This window comes from Thamnophis sirtalis, unplaced genomic scaffold (assembly GCF_051295495.1).
Source record: "Thamnophis sirtalis isolate CommonGarterSnake01/CBP01778 unplaced genomic scaffold, rThaSir2_p1.2 scaffold_9, whole genome shotgun sequence".
In the NCBI taxonomy this organism is placed as follows: Eukaryota; Metazoa; Chordata; class Lepidosauria; order Squamata; family Natricidae; genus Thamnophis; species Thamnophis sirtalis.
The window spans coordinates 52,478,680-52,490,881 of NW_028261389.1; the positions used below are offsets into that span (position 1 = coordinate 52,478,680).

At 44.1% G+C, this 12,202-nt stretch overlaps 1 protein-coding gene across 4 annotated transcripts in view; it reads left to right on the forward strand.

Moving 5' to 3' along the window:
* The first annotated feature begins 7,824 nt into the window (after positions 1 to 7,824).
* The window catches only part of NELL2 (neural EGFL like 2), a 156,135-nt gene continuing 151,757 nt past the window's right edge, over positions 7,825 to 12,202 (forward strand). For 3 of the 4 annotated variants that reach the window (XM_087723553.1, XM_087723554.1, XM_087723556.1), the window contains exons 1-2: positions 7,826 to 8,362; positions 8,705 to 8,833. In XM_087723553.1, coding sequence (XP_087579679.1) covers positions 8,305 to 8,362; positions 8,705 to 8,833 — 187 coding nt within the window. In that variant the 5' untranslated portion in view covers positions 7,826 to 8,304. Of the gene's footprint in view, positions 8,363 to 8,704; positions 8,834 to 12,202 lie in introns of all 4 variants that reach the window. The other variant, XM_087723555.1, reaches the window with a different exon arrangement.

Below are 12,202 nucleotides of genomic sequence, written 5' to 3' on the forward strand. Positions count from 1 at the left end.
CCCCAAAATGGGATTCTTTGTGGCAGACATGGTCACCTACATGCAAGAATATGGGTGTGATTTTCGAACCCAAGGAGCCCAAGTACGAGTGGTCACCCTAGCCCTGAAAGGAGCTGCTGCCAGATGGATGGTGACTTTACATGATGCCGATGCACCAGAACTGCGGGACTTTGATGAGTTTATGATGGCCCTGTGACAACGGTTTGAGGACCCCCTCGCAGAACGCAAAGCACACGACCACATTAAAGTTGTGAAGCAGGGATGCTGGCCAGTGGCAGAGTATACCGAAGAATTCTGAGACCTGGCATGTCATGTGAACTGGCCAGATGATATCCTGGTAAGCTGGTTCAAGGATGGGCTGAGTGATGAACTCTACAATGCTTGTGTGGCGATGCAGATTGTATGACGTTAGCTGTCTCGTTAGCTTGTGGGTTTGGTGATTGTTCCTGTTGTGACACGTGTTGATCTTCTATGTAGGCTTTGACACGTGTGTCTGGGTTTTCCTCTCCTAACTTTGTAGGATCGAGGTTGGGGAAGGTGCCATCAGCCTTGGCCTGTAGAGCTCTGGCCCATTTTATTCTTTCCTTCGCTTCCCACTTGCGCTGAAGATATTCCAGTTGAGCCTGAACTTTGGCACTGTGCTTGAGCTTTGGCTCCTGCGGCTGCCACCTCTGTCTGAGCTTTGGCTTCTGCAGCTGCCACATCTGCCTGAGCTTTGGCTTCTGCAGTTGCCTTCTCTGCCTGAGCTTTGGCTTCTGCAGTTGCCTTCTCTGCCTGAACTTTGGCTTCTGCAGCTGCCTTCTCTGCTTCCATGGTCGCCATCTTTTCCTTCAGCAGCTGCTCTTCCTTTGCAGTCTTCAGATGCACCTTGGCCAACTCGACTTCTGCTCGTGCTTCTGCAGCTGTGGATATTCATGACTTTTGGCTGTAGCGGGAAGATTGCTGTGAGACGCTGCTACCTGCTCGTGATCAAATGGCCTTTGGTCAGAAAGATGAGGCTATTTTGGAGGTGTGGAAGGATGCTGTGTGTGGCTGCCAAAAAGACCTGTGTGAACAGATGTGACCTCCCCTCCCTGTGTAACTTTGGGACTAAATGAGGATTTCCCTTTAGAAACGCGTAGTGTAAAAAGTCTGTGGTTTCCTATTTCCCTTGAGGAGTGGAGATGATGAGGGGAGATGCGGACACCACCATCCCAGTTAACCAAGGGCAATTCAGAGAGTGACCGGGTAATAAATCACTTTTCCAGGGCAGAATACCCACTGCCCAATCAGGGAACACAGATGTGATCACATGTTATGGAACTACATTTTCCACAAGGCAGTTCTGCCTACATTTCCCATAAGGTGGCTACATTTCCCTATTCTAAATGACCAGAGCTGGCTGCTCAAGTCATTGGGTGTTGGTGGCATGGTAGTTATCAAATGCAGTCTGTCTAATTTAGACCTTAGTTTCCAACCCATTAGAAGCTCAGCTGGGCTCCAGTTTTTGCTGTTGCTCAATGTTATGTGCTGTGCTAGGATAAATTTGTCTATTTTAGTTTGCTAGTCTCCAGGGTCCATTCTAGCTAGGGGTTCCTTGGTTGACCACACCATTCTTTCTGCCTGACCATTACTCGACAGATGGAAAGGTGCAACAAGGGCATGTCGGATGCCCTAATCTGCTAGAAATAATTCAAACTGGGTTGCTGTGAACTGGGGTCCGTTGTTGGAGACCAGAATGTCTGGAAGGCCATGGGTAGAAAACAGTCTCCTTCATACCTTGATGACCGCTTTGGCCATTGTTGTAGTCATAATTATTACCTCAAGCCATTTAGGATATGCATCAACAACTATTAGAAATGTTTGACCCTGTATGTGCCCCGCAAAGTCAATGTGCAGTCATGACCAAGGTGCTTTATGAGTCTCCCATTCCTTCGAATGTGCCCTGGGTGGAGCTGGTCTGGATACCTGGCATGGATTACACATGTTGATCCACTCTGTTATGTTCCTGTCTATATTTGGCCACCAGACATAGCTTCTGGCCAATGCCTTCATTCATACAATGCCTGGGTGCCCCATGTGTAGTGCCTCTAGCACTTGTTTCCTTAGTTTCTTGGGTACGAACACTCGATCTCTCCACAATAGGCACCTCTTTTGGGCTGACAATTCATGTTGCCTTGTTATAAATGGTTTGAAATCATTCCCCCTCCATACCCAGTTCAGAATTTGTGACAGAATTTTGTCTTTTGTTGAGGTTCCTGCTATCTCAGTCAAGGTGACTGGACTGGATGAAAAGTCCTCAATTAGTAATACAGATGGAATGGGGGCTGGATCTTCTACGAGATCTGGAAGTGGACAGTGGCTGAGGGCATCAGCGTGACTTGTTTCTTTGCCCAGCGGGTAAATTAGCCGGTAGCTATCTGTTGCCATGAATATTGTCCATCTCGTCATTCTGGGTGATAAAATGCTTGGGGTAGGGTGGTCCCCTGCAAGAATGCCCAGGAGTGGTTTGTGGTCAGTAATTAGTTCAAAATGTCTGCCATATAAGTATTTGTGAAACCACTTGACCCCAGCCATGGCAGCCAGTGCTTCCTTGTCCAACTGGCTGTAGTTTCGTTCTGCTGCTGATAAAGTTTTTGAATAAAATGCAATTGGGGCTTCAGTCTCATTTGGCATCCGGTGACTGATGACTGCCCCTATGCCAAATGGTGATGTGTTACAGGTTAAAAGGAGGGGCAGATCTTCATTATATTGTAAGAGAATGATATTGAATGACAAAAGTTTTTAATTGCAGTGAAGGCAGAGTTTTCCTTCCATCCCCAGGTCCAGTTCATCTTCTTGCCTAGCAATCAGTGTAATGGCACATCTACTGTCGCCTTCTGTGGCAGAAAAATACTGTAAAAGTTTAACAGGCCTAGAAATGCTTGAAGCTCTGTTTGATTCTTTTGGTGTGAGGGCTTCTTTTATTGCCTTAACTTTATTTTTGGTTGGATGTATCCCTGAACCATCAATTAGAAATCCCAGAAACTCAACTTGTATCACTGCTGCCTGGTATTTTTCTTTCTTTACATTAAGTCTGGCTTCTTGAAAGTGGCTTAGGACAATCTTTAAATGATGGATAAGTTATTCTTTGTTGTTCATGGACACTAGGATATCATCAAAGTCGCCATCCTTTGAATGCCCTGTAGGAGGCATTCTATTAAACTGGTGCGATGCTAACCCCAAATTGGAGGTGGCAGCATTTAAATGCTCTTCTGTGAGTTAGCAATGGTTTGTGCCTCTCCGGTGGCATTGTCCACTGATAGATGCTGGTATGCTTGAGCCAAATTGAGTTTTGCAGAGGTTTCGCCCTTTCCTAAAGAGTGCAATAAATTCTGGACTACTGGAACGGGGTATGCATTCTGTTTCAATGCCTTATTAATCGTGCACTTATACTCTGCGCATATGCAGACTGAGCCATCTGGTTTAATAGGCATAACAATTAGGGTCTCCAATTTAGTATGGTCAGCCAGCTTGGGCAATTAATTGGTCTAATTGTCTATCTATCTTGGGCCGGAGAGCAAAAGGTACCCTCTGAGGTTTTATTCGGATGTGGGGGGGGGAGGCATTAGGGTCTTAATTGAAAGAAATGGGTGTCGCCTTGTACTTGCCTAAACTCTCATTGAAAATGTCAGCAAACTCCCTGGTCAGCTCCTAGTGGCTGTCATCTTGGATGGTGTGGATTTTGCAGATGCCGGTCACTCCTAGACCCAGGGATTCGAACCACTCCAGGCCCAGCAGACTGGTTATATTGTGGTCCACCACGATAATCTACAATGGCCCATCAAAATCTTGAAACTTTCTTTGAAAGGACCTGACCCCTACGATAGGGATCCGGTATCCTGGTACATACTTTAGGATCGGTTTCGATGGCTTCAATGATTCCCTTGTTCATTCCAGAACCGCCTTTTTTATAATCATCCAGGATACGATGGTCTTGCAGGACCCTGTGTCCACTTCCATGCCATACGGAGTTCCTTCGATGAAAACTGTGACATGGATTTTTTTTTTAATTGTAAGCTTTGGAGTGTCCTATAATTGTTTGGTGTGTTTCTTTTTCTTCATTGGCTCAGCTCTCTCTGCGGTTGCTCTTTTTGAATTTTGCTTTTCGGAATCTCACTTGTTTCTCTGACTGTTGCGGTGGCTGCCACTGGCGGTACAATGCTGGCTAATTGGCTTGGCAAGCCTTTGCAATGTGCCATTTCTTGCTTGCATCTTTGACAAATTGCATCTAGGAATCGGCAGCTTGCTCTGGAATGTTTTCCTCCATAGCTGGAACAGAACAGCAGTCTTCCTCGTGCATCTGGATTCCCTCTCTTCCTTTCAGAATTTAGGCGATGGACCTCCTGTTCCTCATTTGTGGAATCTTCATACTCCCAGCTCTCCTGATGCATGGTGACTGCTCTTTGTGGCATGTTTGTATTTTCTGTTTTTTGGATTACTGCTGCTGACCTGTCGGTTGCGTCCGCTGCCCTGGCTTCTTCTAATGCTGCTTTAAATATGAGGTTAGGCTTTGATCGTAGCCTTTTCTGTAGATTGAGGTCTCTCAATCCCAATACCAGTCTGTCTAGCATGGCTTCTTCTATGTTGGTAAATTCACAACGAGCAGCTGTTTTCTGCAAAGCTGCTGTTAACTCATAATGTTGCCATGGTGAGGAAATGGGGGAGTGCATTCCATGCATACTTTTGGCTAGAGTCGGATCTCAGGTTACTACAGCAGGCTTCGGAGGGGTGCGCCTCATTGGGGAATGTGATTTATGACACAGTGAGGGAAGGGGAGGAACAGGGGTAAAGTTCAGCTATAATTCAAATGAGGCTCAGATCTGACTGCAATAAGGTATTGCCAAAATGGTGCTCCTAATAAATGACTGGTTTTCTTTTGAAACTTGGCTTGAGACTCATGAATCAATTAGAGCATCTTTCGAAAATCTGACAGCCATGACATATTGACTAATTGTCTCATCTTCCCCTTGGAGCATATGGTAAAATTCGTGTTTGCTCACCATCTTTGATGGTATGAGTGCATAATGTGCCTGGAGCGATTCCTGGAGTGTTCGCCACAGTACCCTCTGCAACTCTGCTGGTTCAGATGCTTCAGCCATGTTGAGGACTTCAGGTCCATACTAACTCAGTAAAAGTGTCTTCTTCCTATTGTCCGATAGGAATACTGATGATCTAGCGGATACTGTCCGATCCACTAGATCGTTGCCTTCTAGGAAACACTGGACTCAGAATATATATTTCTTCCAACTTTTTTTGGCTGGGTTAAATGGTGTTGGTGGGGTGTGTGTGGTCATCTTGGATGCCGATGCAGCATTCACTTCTGCGATGATGGCTGATGCCATGTAGATGCCCTGGTCAGTTCAGCTCCTTTGTCCTGGTCAGTTCAGCTCCTTTGTCCTGTGTTCTCTTTGAATCACATCCTCATGCCAATGTTAGGTTGGGAGTTGAATGAAGAGGCAGGACCAGCATAGTGACTTCAGCTCTTTATTGACACTGAAGTGGTCAGGTTCTCTGACAACTCCCTCTTTTAAAGGAAACTGTCAGGCAGCCCAGCCACTGAGATTTCTTTACTTTCCCGCCTGATCTGTTTGACCAATGGGTTCACAGTATGTTAATTTCTATTTAAGAACCGGACCAAAGTGAAGCCTCTACCCAAGGCCACTGTTCCCTCTAAGGTGCGCGGCTGCGCGGCCACGCACGTGGCTAGAAACCCCCGCGCAGAGATTTCTAACTGCCACGCAGAGATTTCTACCAAAGCAAACGTGGGGAAGTCCTTTGCAGGCGGCTAGAACTGGCCGCCTGCAAAGGACCTCCCCAGACTTGTTTTGATGAGCCGCCCGTGGCAGTGGTGCCTCTCTCTCCACGCGGAGCACCTGAGCTGGCCTCCGCGTTATCCCTCCCCCTTCCTCCTGTGCCGTGCTTTTGAGGCCGCGGGAGCTAGTAGGAAAGCAGCGGAGGTGGAGGCGACGGCAGGGGTAACCCAGAGCCCAGCTGAGGTGCTCCGAGCGGAGGGGGAGGCACCACCGCCGCTGCCATGGGCAGGGGTGCCAGCGGGAGCTTTGCCGGTGAAGGAGAAGGAGAAGGAGCAAGAGGACTGGCGGCTTTGAAATGCAACCCCCTGGTGCCGCCGGCTGTGGATTTGATTCGTCGTAAGTGGGGGCCGAACACATGCTGAGCCGACTTTGCGCAGTGAGGCGGAGTAATTCAACCCCCCCAAAGAACGTGTGTGTGTGTGTGTGTGTGTGTGTGTGTGTGAGAGAGAGAGAGAGAGAGAGAGAGAATTGGATCAAAATTGGTGGTCAAAGGAGTGGAGGGAGGGAGGGAGGGAGGGAGGGAGGGAAGGAAGGAAGGAAGGAAGGAAGGAAGGAAGGAAGCCCTGCCCCCTGTGAAAAAAAACTGAAGATGGAGCAGTGAATGAATAAGCCATAAAAGCAACAAACAGTTAATGCGTAAGTAAGCTGAGGAGGAAGTTCTCAACTAAGGAAGCAATATAAGAAAGAAATATAAAAAGCTCAATATGCCAAAACACTTATTTTAGTCTTCATTTAATTACATGTATTGTAGTCTGATGTAACATCTTTTTAAAGTTAACGTTAGTTAGAAAAGATAGGGTAGAAAACTTAAATAATAAAAAAAATTGTACATTCATTTTGAAAAATAAATGCAATACTTGATTCATTTCATATCTTTATTTAAAATAGTTTTGGCATGGCATATGATTTTATTGACTCAGTTGGAAATGATGTGGATGTTGTATCTGATTCTGAGGTATATATATTCTTAAGTAACATAACATATAGCATATTGTCCAAACTTGCTAGACTATTTAATTGATCTTATTACTTTAAAGGGGGAGAGTTTCATGATAAATTATTTTATTACATTTATGTTGCATTTATATATTATATTTATTACATTTATATTCCACATTATATATTTGTATTGTTATTTTAGTGTTTATTGTCAATTTTGATAGATATTATATTGATATATCAATACTGATTTTAATCATACTAAATAAAAATTACTGCTATTATTTATCAGCATTAAATATTTACATTTTTAATATCGAGTTAGTCATATTTTAGAATAATAGGATTATCTTTTAATAGGATAATTGGCAAAATCTAATTCAAATGTGATGGGTTGCAGTCCAAAGGAATGTGAGAGGACAGATTGCCTGCAAAATGCCAGGACCCAGAACCCTGTTGGTGCCATGTCTCTCTCTAGCCAGTCTAACAATCTAAAAGCTGAGCAGAGAGCCTTTTTTTTTCAGGGTGAGCGGAAAAGTATAGTGTTTGAGTGGCACTTTTCATGCCTGGCATTCATCAGGCTGAAACCTCGCTCACAATTGGTGCTTGGCGCTTGGAATGTTGCGCAAATGTCCAGCAGACGAGACAGCAGTTCAAACTGTTGCTCTCTTAGGTGCTCAGGCATGAAACTGTGCAGCTCAAACACTATACTTTTCCGCTCAAAAAAAAATTAGAGGGAACATTGCCCAAGGCTTCTCTATATTTACATATGTAACAAAGGCAAATGGCTTTGCGTCTTTGGCAGAAAAGTGAACCCATGAACGAAGCCTCGAAGAGGTCCAACAGGAGAAGGATTTCCAGGTTCTCTGTGCTTTCCCACCTACGGAAGGGACCAAAGCGCGCGTGGAGGGGCGTGGGAGGTGTCGCAGAGCACCTCCCTTTCGCTGCCCACTCGCCTGTCATCACCGGCCGCAACCGCCTCCTCCTCTTCCAACCTGTCGTCGCCTCGGCCCCTTTTGATGCTGCGAGGAGGAGCCTGAAGCCTCGCCGGTGCCGTTGGATAGAGCGGCGGCGGCAACAGCAGCGTCGGCGGCAGCGACTCCTGCTGCTGCTATTGGTAACGGCTGCGGGGCTTGGCGAGGAAACCCGATGGGAGAGAGCGAGCTAGGCGCGCCTTAGGTTCCTCTTCCCACCGGGAACTCCCGGCACTGCCTCACGCGCGACGCGTTCTCCTGTTCCCCCCCCCCGCCCACACACACACACTGCTTTAGGAACAGGGTCGGCTTCGGGCTTTGCGGCGCGGAGAGGCTGCTGCTCTCGGCTTGACACGCCCGGGAGGATGCTGCGAGCTTTGGGGCTGGTCCCGATCTCGTTGAGCTTCGCCTGCAGGAGCCTCCGTTTTTCCTGAGGGAAAAGAGCCTCCGCGAGAGAAAGCTCGGGAGGCTTCGGGCATTGCTTCCCCCCCCCCCCCGCCCCGCGATCCGCTTCCGGAGGAGAACTATGGACTGATCGCCGCTCCCTCTCCAGCCCTATGGGGTCCCCGCCGGGATTCGTGAGCACTTTGTGCCTGCTCTTCTGCCTGAACTCAGGTAAGGGCGAGGACCCGAGGGTCCCCCATCCATTCCCCTCCTTCCCCAACCCCCGCGTGATGCCTTTGATCTGACCAGCTCTTTGTTTCTCACGAGGAGAATTGGGGTCCGTCTCCGCCAGTAGTCGGGAGGAGAGTTGGAGGCCAACATCAGACCCCCAGAACTTTTGCCAATGGACCGCACAAAACTAGGTCTCGTAGCCTGACTAGTAGGTGCGGCTGATCCAAGGGGCTCTCGGGTCGTCAGTCGTTAGAGAGGAGAAAATCGGGGTCGGGGAAGAAAACGACGGAGGGAGAAAAGTTGTCTCCATTTAGTGGTAACCTCTTATTTTTCTGGATTCAGCTCACGGCCTTGGCTTGGACCCTTCAGTGCAGATCGATGTGCTGAGCGAGTTGCAGTTGTGGGGCTCTGTGGCTGGAGTGCGGCAAGTTCCGGGACTGCACAATGGCAGCAAAGCGTTCTTCTTCCAAGGTAGGAAACCTTTCCGCCCAACCTCCCTGGATTGCAGCGGTGGCCGGGGCTGATTCTCCGGGAAGGGTCGGCTGAGTCTGCCTAAACAACCCCAGAGCTTGCGGACTCAGGCATTTGATTGAACTTTTTGCATTAATTTTGAAGACAGGCGCTATTCCGTTGGACTCACCAGGCAAGATTTGCTCAGAAGGATTCTCTCAAAGCTGTTAAAGCTTCGCCTATTTCCTCCTCTCCCCTCTCACTTCCCTTCCCTTTTCTAGTTCTTCTTTGACTGATAGACGTTTCATTAAGGGTCAGCAAGAAATATAGTGGCAGATAGCTTATTTTGCTAGCCATACAATGTCTTGCATAATAAATACAGATTAGACAGGCTGAAATTGGTTTATTTGCTAGGACAGGCTAAGCTTTTGGTTTAGTTGTCACTTAGAAGAAAATGCTGGCAATAAGTACATTACAGTGTATATCTGGCATTACAAATGTTGCATAAATAATCACAGTCACTCAAACATATTTGCCTTTTCCTTTGATTAGAACTCCCCAAATGAACAAAATAGAAGAAACCCCATTATTTCTATATACAATAGTAGTTTTTAATTAAGCTATTTTCCTTATGAGTTTTTTATTCCTTAGTTTGCAAACAGCAACACTTTCCCTGAGATTGATATTTGAATGATTTTATAAAGATTAAATATTTTCTGTTGAAAGTACATTTGTTGTTTCTATTTGGATTTATTTTAGCCAAATTACATAAATTAATGTGTAGTGAAACACATGTGTAGTGGAGCTCATTGCATTTTTTAAAAAAATAATTAATGTATAATTTCTTTAATTTTGATAATTATTATTTCAATGTATTCAAATTGTTTACAGAGTGGACTAGTAACAATATATTGTTATTTCTGCAATGACAATTTTTTTATTTCTTCCATGGTGTCAAATGTAAGGCAAGTGTAACTTTATAAAACAAACGTAAAACAACAGTTTTCACCTGTCAATAAAAATTACAGCCTTTTTCAGATTGGGATAGAATCCAAAAACCCAACCAATTTCAGATTTTGATAATGAACTATTCCAGACATTTTTAGAGGTCACCAGATTGGGAAAGGCAAGTCCATAGCTGCCCACATAATCACTGGAGGTTCTGTAGACACTGTTCTTCTACAGATCAACAAGAGTGTGTCACTATAACCATTATCAGAGAATATTCTGGGCATTTAAATAAAAAAGATTGATACATGCTATTTTTATATAGAGGGATCCTCATTGCCCCAAGATCTACAATAATTGCCACACAACAGAATGAAAATCTCAAAAGTCAGCTTTGGGACTAGTAACACAAACACTTCACAATGGTACTTACATTGTTGTAAGAGATAGATTTGTTCTTGTCTTTTCTTTAAAGAAAAAAAATTAATAGGTTTTTTTTTGACATTTTAAAAGTTTTAACATTTGTTTTTGTTTTGCTTCTACTTTCCCTTTTTATTCTCCCCCAATCAAGTCATTCAGTAGAAGCACTAATTTTTATTTCCTATCTATTCCTACATACCATGAATCTGTGGTGCATCTTAGGAAGTGATATAAATTCTTCATCTTGGATGAAAAATAAATGAATATATAGAAGCATCTGCCCTACCTTATTTTGATTGTTATTGCTGCCATTTTCTGATTTTCAGAGTTCTGAAAATCTATGTAATTTCTTGCCCAAATGATGAAAATATATTTTGGTGTCCTATGACAAATAAAGATCTGTAGGCATTCAAAAATATTCCTTACCTAAGCTAGGCATTTTGCTTAACATATATTAGTGCTTACAGCTAATTGTAAACTGATTCCAAAATCTGGGTAGATGCCTGGAGATCTTATTGCTTCATACAGAGATAAGAGTGATTGCTCCATGTGCCAATAATGACATGTGACCTAAAAATTGCCTGCTATTAAGGAAATGTTTCTCTGTTGTCCTACCCCATCACAAAAGAGAGAAATCTGGAATGAAAGACAAAACAGGAATTGGATTACCTCTAACTATTCAAGATTCTTATCTGGTTTTTCACTGCTGAACTATACTGTATGTTATACAGATCAAATTAAGACTGATTAAGGAATTGAGAAAATGTAAAGTCATAACATCAGGGCCATATAAAATTGTTTTGCCATGCAAATCTGCTTTAACCTGCTATTCCTGGAATAATATCACTAAGAAACCAATCAGATGTTTCCTTGTGATGCAATCTCATGAAACCCATAATCATAACTATGTGCTGATCGGCTGCGTAGACCTGGTCATATAGACAGTATTTCTGGTTTCATTGCTTCTATTGGGATTATTTTTGCCATTAATTATTTCATTCTTGTGTTTATTTGTGTATTTCAGTGTGTGTGTGTGTGTGTGAGAGAGAGAGAGAGAGAGAGAAAGTATGTGTGTGTGTGTGTGAGAGAGAGAGAGACAGAGACAGAGAGAGAGAGAGAGAGAGAGAGAGAGAGAGAAGAGGAAGGGAATAAGGGAGGGAGGGAAGTGACCACTTCTTTTGTCACTGGGAAATCTGTCAGGCTTGCCTTGGTTGGCAAGGCAACAAAAACAAGCAAGCAAGCAAACAAGCAAACCCTTTGGAGAATAGATTCCAAAGTAGCAAATTTTCAGATAAATAGGCATAAATAAAGTTTATTTATGTAAAGTTTCAAATACATTGTACAAAAGTAATATAGCTATTATAAATGAATTTCTGTGACTTGGTATCAAATATGTTTCATTTATAGTGGAATTAAGGCTTAAATGATTTCATTTTTCTCCTGTCTATATAATGTGGCATCTCTCTCTAGTAACAAACAGATCTGGTTTCAGACTGTTTGTTTTTCACCAAGTGAGCTTTCACATCACCTCCCACTTCAACTGCATCCATCCACTTTAGCTAAGGAAGATTGGTGCTTCTTTCCTCCCTCTTTCTCACATAGCCAACATAGCAAGTATCTGTCATTTTTCTGCAGATTCTCTGCATCTGTTGAGGTTGAACAGCTCTCCTCCCTTCTCTCCCCCTCCAGGAAATTTGGATGAAAAGGATTATCTCTTCCATCCTAAAATGTCATTTTTCATATGGAGAGAAGAGGGAAATCAATCTTTATATCCTCCAGAGAAATAACTACAAGTGGGCAGTTTCTGATACTACAATTGCTTGACTGCTTATTGTAATTTGGAGATCAGAGGCAGCAAGGAAAGAATATTCATTTCAAAAATGTATTCACTTATTATTCTCCCACCCTCCCAAACGCATTCAGAAGTTTGTCCTGCAGAAAGTTTCTGGTTGGCAGTCAACATATCATCTAAGTGCATTTTTCTTCAGGGTTTTAGGTTTAGGTTTAGATTTATTAGATTCA